This window comes from Rattus rattus, chromosome 6 (genome assembly GCF_011064425.1).
Source record: "Rattus rattus isolate New Zealand chromosome 6, Rrattus_CSIRO_v1, whole genome shotgun sequence".
NCBI classification, from domain to species: Eukaryota; Metazoa; Chordata; class Mammalia; order Rodentia; family Muridae; genus Rattus; species Rattus rattus.
In genome coordinates this window covers 25,352,026-25,361,399 of record NC_046159.1, presented here as the reverse complement: position 1 = coordinate 25,361,399, position 9,374 = coordinate 25,352,026, and the positions used below count along the sequence as shown (strand labels likewise).

At 54.2% G+C, this 9,374-nt stretch overlaps 1 protein-coding gene across 1 annotated transcript in view; it reads right to left on the bottom strand.

The window, feature by feature from the left end:
- The window catches only part of Iqsec3 (IQ motif and Sec7 domain ArfGEF 3), a 95,424-nt gene continuing 86,050 nt past the window's right edge, over window positions 1-9,374 (bottom strand). Inside the window, exons 12-14 of the mRNA XM_032905750.1 lie at window positions 7,110-7,202; window positions 5,319-5,368; window positions 1-1,824 (exon numbers count right to left, since the gene is read on the bottom strand). Coding sequence (XP_032761641.1) covers window positions 1,360-1,824; window positions 5,319-5,368; window positions 7,110-7,202 — 608 coding nt within the window. The 3' untranslated portion in view covers window positions 1-1,359. The remainder of the gene's footprint in view (window positions 1,825-5,318; window positions 5,369-7,109; window positions 7,203-9,374) is intronic.

Sequence of the window (9,374 nt, the reverse complement as noted above, 5' to 3'; positions counted from 1 at the left end):
TTACTTTTGACTATGGCCACGTTCACTGTGCCTCTAGCCTCTTGGGAAACTTTAAAAACAGGCTTTGAGGAGGAGGACATCTTGAGAATGGTCAGAGATTGCTGTTGGCACAGGACAAAGGAGGCTGGCCTGACTTGTGACAGGTGGTCCCTGAAAACAGCATGAAGGTGACAGCCCATGATGTCACCCCTGAAGTCTGACTCTGGGGCTGCCTCATCTGTCTGGGGCTCTGTAGGGCCAGGGCTACCTGTGCTAGCAGACCTGGCAAGCCGACAAGCTCTCCCTGCTCAGCTCTGTCTGCAGTTTGGAAGATCCAGGAAGTCTAGGCCACCCCTGCTGGAAGCCAGCGTACATTTTCCAGGGAGGAAATGTTTCAAGGGTAGGGCAACAGGGGTGGCAGAGTGACTCTGGAACCCCACTGCTTTGCCTTGTCTGTGTACACAGAGGCCGCAGAGTCAGACACCAGGAAGTCCTGACCCCAGGCCCAGTCACACCTCTGCTGGCCAAACCAGCATGCCATTTCCTTTGCTTCTGGTTCCACAAGGAAGTCATCAACCTGGTTCTCACATGTGTTTATGGATAACTGCCTGTGTACACTCAGTACTGGCCAAGTGTTTAAGGCTAGAGAACCAAGAAATGTTCTTAAAAAGTGCACTTTGCAGACATTACCTCATCGTCCCAGGGCCATGTTGAACTGACCCAGATAAACCTGAATACCCCAATTCCTTCTCTTTCTTGGATCTTTCCTGGGTCTAGGGGAGGCAGGAGAGCAGACATGGTTAAGGGAGCCAACGTCCCTGGGGAGCTAAGAACGAGTTTCCTGACTGTAGGTTTGGATAACAGGACACAGCAGACAAAGCTCCCTTCTCCTACTATGTTTAGACCTCTCCAGGGAGCCAGGGATAGCATTCCTTGATTCAGCTTGGTCATAGATACACCTTATGCTGGGGTAGCCTGCCCTGTCCTAGGGTGTGCTGCTGGCAGGTCCAGCCTTTTGCTCTTGTCCACTGGCCCAAGACATGGACACTAGTAGACCAAGATGGTCAGCCCATCAGCCCCACAGGCCCCTTGGCTCCTTCCATGTACAATCTAATTAGGGGAGCATGGTGAACACAGAGGAGAAGGCCCATCTGGCCATGTGGCACCCCTGGAGAGAGTGAGAAAGTGGTATGTTTGTGGTGAGGTACTCAAATCACATAGTGAAGGATGGTTGGGTCAAGCAAACCATCTTGCCAGGGCATTCTCTTTCCACGACAGTGACCAGTGGACAGGAAGGCATTTTGCCAAGATGTGAGGAGTGCCAAGGAGCAGCCCAGATTCCTGAAGGACAGCCCACTGGAACATCGGGGTGCTAAGGGTCTACACCAGGCTCCTGGAGCCACTGGAGTAGCGGCGCCGGAGTAGCAGAGAGCCTGGTGGGCAGAACTGGTGAGGGTGGTTGTATGGGGGTGGGGGTGGGGGCAGTGGAGGCTGGTGGATGACCTTAACTGGGGAGCCCGGACCACGCAAGGGTGTGGAGCCACAGGAGTCTGAGGAGGATGAGGCATAGCAGGACAGAGCCTGGCTCAGCAGGGGCTCCATGCGGGCCAAGCAGGGTTTATCCAGGACAATGACCTTGACAATTTGCTGGCACTGTACCAGGGTGCCTGGGGGTGTGGGTGGTGGCAGTGGCAGTGGCGGGGGCTGCTCCCTCAGGGGACTAGGCTGTGGGTCTGGTGGCAACGGTGGTGGTGGTGATGTTGGTGGTGATGGTGCTGGCGCTCCCCTCTCGACCCCCAACTTGGGGCTGTGCTGGAACGTTTGAAGCCTGTTGTGAATTGACACCTAGTTTAGAAACAGCCAGAGAAGCATGAAATGTTACCACTAATTCCCAGCTGCTGGGGCTGGCCACCCAAGCCTCCCAGAACCTCCCTTCAGACCTCTCCTGCTCTTCCCGGCTTTGACCCCGCCCCACCCCCCATCTCCCATCCCCATGCTGGTCTCTTCACAGGGAAATGGCTTCTCAGACCACTCTTTTGTGGTAGCATGGAGAATACCAACCACCATACTACAATTTCACCTCCTGTGAGATGATTCTGCAGGGCAAAGTCCTCCCTATGTACTCCCTCTACCCGCTGCACCTGAGAAGCAGGACCATTCCCCTTGTGTCTCAGGGTGTGATTAAGGAGGAAGCCTCATCACTACCATTAAGGTGCCCAGAATGCCAGGGAACCTTGAAGGGGGTCCTGTGGACCTAACCTGCCCTGTCCTACTATAGTCCCTGAGGCCTTTGCATTTGAGAGATGCTGAGATAGTCAAGGGCAGAGTCAAGTCCCCATTACCTTCCTGCCCCCCTTAAGCTGAGAGATGGAGAGCTCCTATCTTGATCCCCATGGGTCAGGAGCAGGTGGTCAGGGCAGACTCATCGTAAGAACATCATGTTAGAATTGCTGCCCGGGCTAAAACTACTGCAGTGGCAGCCTTTTCCTTCCCACAGACACTGAGGGGCATTGCGTCCTCAGGGCATTGCTTCCGAGTCTCCAGCTAACAGGCTTCCGGGTGCCAGAGATTCTCACCCAGAGAAATGCATTAGCATCAAGGTGGGTATTGGTGCTAACACATCCTGACTCCCACCTGTGAATCAGAGAGCCTGCTGGCAGGCCCATGATTCTTCAGACACTTCTAAGAAGACCCTTCTACCATGCTGGCCCTGATTCCTCTCGTTAGACCCCTGTTTGTGGTCTGTCGCTGGTGCCGGGGCCTCTCCTTAGAGCCATGCCATGTTCTTGTCTGTCTGTCTGTCTGTCTGTCTGTCTGTCTGTTGGTCTGTTTGTCTGTCTGTGTCCAGGATGTTAATAACTCTTCTAATAAACTCCTTATCCCACAGCAGTCTGTCCCTCTTGAACCTGCATCTGAGACCCATCATGTAGGCCTAGAAGTATGAACACATCTAGCGCCCTCTTGCTAGCAGAAGAGGCAGAGGAAATGGACCCGAGGGGATGAGAATGACGTAATTCTTCATCCTCATCCTTCTGTCTCCCTAGCTGGTAGCTAGCTGTGAGACACCACCATCTCTCCAGACACATGGGCCTTGCAGGCACAGTTGGGATCCTTCTCTCTGGAGATGCTTTTTCCTGGACCTGTCTATCCTCAGGTTCCACCTTGTAGGGCCAACTTCTCAGGCACAGAGGGGTGGGCTGAAGCTGCAGGGGAGAAGTCCTTACTCCAAGCCTGGGCCAGAACAGCTCACACTCTCTCAGAACCCCAGAGCAGCATTTACCAGTCCTGTTTACTGTCTAAAACTGTAATTTCAGAGACTTGCCCCCTCCTTTCCTAGACGTGTGAAGTCTCCCGTGAGGCTTGCTAAGTCGTCACTAAGATCCTTAAGCCCCAGCTCCAAAAGCAGTCAGTTACAAGGCTTTCTTCTCCCTCTTCTCCCTCCTCCTGGGCAGCATTCCCCAGGCTGGAAATCACCCTAGATGTTCAGAGTTCTTTGCTGTTGAGACACACAGCCAGCAGAGGGCATGGCCGGCATCTCTGTCCTCTCAGGGGATGTCATAGGCAGAAGGGCACGTTACCACTGCTAATGCAGGGCACAGGCTAATCTTATATCTACCAGGATTCTGAATAAGTCTCCAGGAGAAATGGCCAGAGACCACCTGACCAAGCTCATCCCACCCCCACCTCACAGCACCCCTGTGCCTAGTGCACCAATGTTGGGCTACGCAGCCCAGGCCAGTGAGCCTTCCTTCTCCCTCATCCATCCATGCCGCCCACAGCCTTGGCCTGCAGACAATTTCCATTTCCTCCAAATGAGTGACAGTCCCACCCCAGCTCAGATCCTTTAAGATTCAGTAAGTGAAAAGTCTGAGAGAGAGGGAGAGAGAGTGGGGGGGGGGGGAGGGAGAGAGAGAGAGAGAGAGAATGAACATGAGTAGCAGTCACAATAGCTCAGAGAAGATGGAGGAGCGCCTGCCACAGGGGCTTGGCCAAGCAATGCCAGAGGAGAGGGAGCTAGGGCCAAGCCGAGAGGCCATGGGGTGGCCAGATTGCCCTCTGTTTAAGGAAGCAGAGGCTGGCAGGATCCCTGGAGCTAGCTGGAGGGGCAAGGCAGCCTTGCAGATAGCCATGTGGCCCCTTTGGGCAGCTAGGAGGGAAGGGGGGTACCATATGGCTGGTCCTCCCTGGGTAGCCCCAAGAGGATGAACTGGAGGGCTGGTGACTAGGGTTATCTGCAAGGCTGAGAATGGGCAGCTGCAGGAAGATGCGGGCGCAGGGCAGGGGATGGAATACCCACCCTGGGGGCTGTTCAGCTGCCGGGGCGGGAAGCTCCTCCGGGTAAAGGTGCCTCCTCCAGAAACACGTGGGGGGTAGGGTGCAGGGACAGAGAGAAACTGAACTCCCAGGTATCCTGTGGCTCCCCAGGGCTTGGCAGGCTGCTGGGTGGGTATCTCCCTTACATGTAGGGGAGCCCTCCCGCTGGGGGGCATGAGAGAGGACTGTCTATGAGCAGCTGGTGGTCCTGAAGGCCTGGCAGCCGAGGAGAGGGTCTATATGGGAGGCAGTGTATGCTGCCTTTAGGGGCTGCTAGAAGCCAGCTGTTACTTCTAGGTTCCTGTCCCTTGTGGCTTGGAGATGGCATCCTCTCCTCCAGTGAGGAGGGTCTTTAGCTTGACCAGCTCATCCCCCAGGAAAACCCAGGTATCCTACCTCTGCTTGGCCTCCTTTTCTCCTGTGCTCACCCCACCCCAGGGCCAGCTTTCCAGAGACTAGCTGTTCCAGGGAGAAACTCCTTCTCACTGTCTCAACCCCGGTCCTCCAGTTTCCCCAGGAGGAATCCAGATGTCCCTAGGAATGATCATGGAGAACTTGGCTTTGGGATGACTTTGGGAGGGAGCGGGGCTCCCTGTTTAAGGAATGGGAGGACCTAGAAAGGGACCAGTGAGTTTCTGACACGGCACGTATTTGGGGAATAGCGAGCAGTGTGTTGGGGTGGAGGGGCAGTAGGTGTGCAAAGAGCGTGGAAGGGAGGGCCGCTAGTGTTCGTGGGTTTATCTCCCCGGGCTGGGCTGGGGGTTTGGCCCTGGAGGGCAGTGGGCCGGGTCGGCTGGCTGGCTGGCTGGGGAGCAGTTGGGCAGTGCTTGTGGCTTAACTAGGCGCTGGAAGAGTGTTACCCATGCTAGCAGTAACTTTTAATTGTATCTCTTGAAATTGGTAAAATGGTGAGTCGGGCTGGGGAGGCATTGATTAATACCTGAGAAGAGAAACAACAGAGATGTGAGAAGAGGGACAGGGGGTCACAGGGTCACTCACCTGGATGCCACCAGGCCTCCACTTACCTCCCCCGAGCTCTCCGTCGCTTTCTCTCCTGCCATCGCTTCCCTCTTGGCTTTGAATGCAAACAGCACAGGACTCATTCTCCACCAGTCCTGCCTGGAACCCTTGGCCCTCTTCCTCCCCATCCGGCATCTCTGCCCCTCTGGCAGGCATGGGTATCAAGACTGTAGGTGCCACGCACACTCCACTGGGGAACCGCCTGGCATAGCAGGCGGGGTATCAGGAGCCTCACCTAGGAGCTGTGTAATTTTGGGTAGGGTGCTGTACCTCTCTGGGCCTCCACAGACTAACAGGTCCCTGAGATTCTTTCTGACATTTGTACAGGGGAGTCATTTTCTCCCGGTCAAATCCTTGCCAGTATGATCTGGGAAAGGTGGGCTTTGAGTGGGCCCTGAGTGGGCGCCATATCAATCTGCTTCCTTTCCCCCATAGGTCCCTTGAAGGAGGGGCTATCATTCACTATGGTCACTGTGACTTAGTGGTATTGTAGAGTTTTGAGGATCTACGGACCCATGGCACATCCACCATGGCTCTTGCCAGCCAGAGTGGCTAATGGCCTGTAATTATGCCTACAGCTTCTCACCACTGGGTATGCATCAGGGACCCTGTGGGCCCCCAGGAATGGCTTGATGATGCTTCCTGGCTAGGGTCTGCTTAACCTGAGCTCCTTGAGTTTCTTACTCCCCATCCCCCGGATGGCACTTTTCAGCCCTCTGCTTCCCGAAGTGCACGGGAAAGCTGCACAGTCAAGGATGCCATTGGCAAGTCCCTGGAGAGCTCCATCCCGATCTGACAGGGGCTTGCAGCTCCCACTAGAGAAGTTGGAGGGATGAGTAATCTCAGCTGAGGACGGATGGTAAAATCCTGGCAGCCCTGAAGGTGAGTGGTGACCCATATCCCGTGCCCTTAGAAAGTGAAGGGGGCTATAGGATTAGGTGGGTGGTATTCAGTTCTGGCGACGTAAGATGCATATGGATGACATCTCAGAGAGATGCTTTCCATAGCAGAGAGCCCGGAGCCTTGCTGGGAAAGGGAATGGTATTTGTTGGCTGGTCCCTGGGATGCTGTCTATCCCTACTCTGGCAATGGGACCAGCGGAGAGATACTTGGGACTGTAGGACCACTGGGTTCTTAGCTTAAGCAGCTCTTCTGTGCCTGCGGATGCTCAGGCTGCTCGCTCTGTGACATGGGTGTTGGATGCTAAACTGAACGTATAGGCTAATGCACGAGATGTGCATGAGGTTTCTGAATATCTCCTGTTTCTCTTCTGATTTCTCCGTATTTGGGGTTATGCGGTGTGTGTGTGTGTGCACACGCGTGCAGAGCCCACCTCCCACACTCTCTACCATGGGTAAGACTGAGGTAGCTGGCAGAAAGGACAGAGTCAGGCAAGGCTGAGCAGGCTTCAGGGGCTGAACAAAAGGAATACTAAATCCTAAGTTCTCTCTGACTCCACTTGGCTAGAGAGGAAATTTAATCTGAAGAAACCACTTTAAATAGACTTTGAGGCTCGTCTGGATTGAAGCCAGGCTCTTGGCCTGACTCCAGGAGGCAAGTAGTGACATTTTATATACAGTCCTGCACTTTGGGACAATTTACAAAGTGGATACATTTCTCTGTCACCTTCTCCCACACCGAGCTAAGAACTACAGGGTAAGGACACAAGTCTGGAACTTCTCCATGGAAAGAAATAGGGGGAGAAACAGCGCAGCCCCTCCCAAAGCCCCCCAGAGCCAGGTGTGGGACTGTGGTGACCTCTTCGTGGACTGGGTAAGGGAATAACCCAGGCTCACCTGTGGGTGATCCTTGCTTCGACTGTGGGTCCCCCTGGGCTCCAGCAGACCTTGCAGAGAGTGTCTTTGTTCCCTGCTGCCTCTCCAGTTCCCCTAAGGAAGGGAGAAACATGAACAGAGGCAGCATCACAGCCTGGCCCTGGTGAGCAAGGGGATGTGGGGAGAGCAAGAGGAGGTGAGGAGAGGCCTTCCACTCTTACAGCAGCTTTGGGAACACTGAGAACCAGTTAAACCTTTCTGGCACCTCTATCTGTGAGAGACGATGATGGCCAGATTTGCTTGACTGAGGGGTCACGAAAGACTGGTGCGGGACAGGAGGTGGATTGCTGGGATTGGCGCCCCTACCGATGGTTCTTAGGGAGGTTCCTTAGCCTTTTTAGTCCTCACACGAGGAGACAGATGGGCTCACTGTCCAATGCCATTAGGAAGATGTCCTGAGGTGAAACTGAGGAGTCCTTACTTGGACAAGTTTCCATGCATTGGTATTAGGACTGTGGGAGACAGTGTAACATAGTCCCTAGACACAGTTGGTAACATCTAGTCTGTCCACCCACAAGTAGCCGGCTCGTCGCCCCTCCCCACAGCTGCTGAACTTCCTGCAGGATGTAGTTCAGTGCTTCCCCAGGAAGTAGATTCCATAACCCGTGTGGCTGGGACACTGGAGCCTCTCCATACCAGTAGCTATCCAGTTTATTCCCCCAGTGGCTCTAGGGAAAGGTTAGCTGCCATCCGTGTTGATTTGACAGGAATTATTAAAGCATTCTCTCAGCTTCTTGGTTCCATGGGACATGATTCAAGTTTCCTTTATTAAAAGTATCCACTTGGGTTCCATTTGCTGTTTCTCTGGCTGTTGAGAATCCGGGGACACTGAGTGGTAAGTGCCCACACCAGCAGTTTGCCCGCGTTCCCTGACCACACCATCCCCCACGTGCGTGCTGTCTTACTCAGCTCAGCGTTAGTTGCTTGCTGGTCCCCAGGGCCCTCCTGGCTTTGGGGGAATTTGTGCTCTAATTACACCCGAGTCCAGGGGGCCTGGACATGTTGTTCTCTGTCACTCACTGTGAGAACTTGGACTCCCCTTTTCAGCTTTGCTGGCCTCAGTTTCCTTGCTTGTACCAGGAAGGGAACAATATGCGTACCTGGGAAGTTGTAGGAATTACATAATGGGTCCTGTTGCCTGCCCAGGGCCAGTCAGGCAGCAGGTACTGAAAGGGCAGTGTCTGTGGTTCCTGTTTACCTCCTCACTGACTCATCTTCTCTCCTGCCTTCCTCCATGGCAGGCCCTCTTCTGTCATCTGCAGTCACCCCACTTTCCTTCATTTAAGGACCAAAGGCCAGCCCTCTGCTCAGGCCCCTCTGGCTTCCTTGTCCCCCAGTCAGCTGCAGAGGCTGTTTTCTCCCCCACCCGTTGCTGCAATGGATTCTGACTGGATCTGCTCTGAGCATGAACTTCTGAGCTGCTGCCAGGACAGAAGGACAATGCTTCCCTCAGCAGACCCGAGGCCAGGTGGGCAGTGGCTCCCGAAGTAGTTTGGAGCCATTTGTGATGTTCTGACCCGGAGAAAAGTAAATCCAGTTCAAGATACACCTTTAAGAATGTTCAAGGATGAATAGCCAAACCGGGTCCTGTATGTAGCTCGCCCATCCCTTGAATAGAATTTGTTTGGGACACCTCTAAGTCCAAGAAAACCAATGTTGTACAAAGCCGGCATACATTCAGTGCACCCCGGGCCCCAAGTGGCAACTCCTTCCTGATGGGTTTCATTTTAGCCCAATTTTGAGTGTTTTCTTCGGAGATTATGCACAGAACCTCCTACTTCAGTCTCATAGTAGAAAGACCATGGGCTAAGCCACAAACTCAGCTTTAGATGCCACTTCTGCCTGCCTGCTAGCACTGGGTACTGTCTCTGGGCCTCAGCCCTCAAAGGGGACAAAACAGCTCCCTCCTAGGCTACAATGAATATAGGCAGAATCTCTCTGAAGCGTCTCACGCCTGGAACTGGGTTCGCTCTGCCTGGATCAGCTCCTTTGGCTGTCCCTTGGCCAACACAGAAATGTTGTGGGTGAGAAAAGCCCGTGTGCGCCCAGTAGCAGCTAGCAGATGTGCGTGCACATGTATGTGCTCTGGGAGGTGGGGTCACTTCAGCTGTGAAGCCATCCCACGATGGGACGGGATGTTGCAGTGGGCTTAGGAGTGCAGGGGAAGGGAGTGGGGCTCATGTTGGGGCAGTGCAGACACCACAGTTCCCAGGAGGCAAGGGTGGA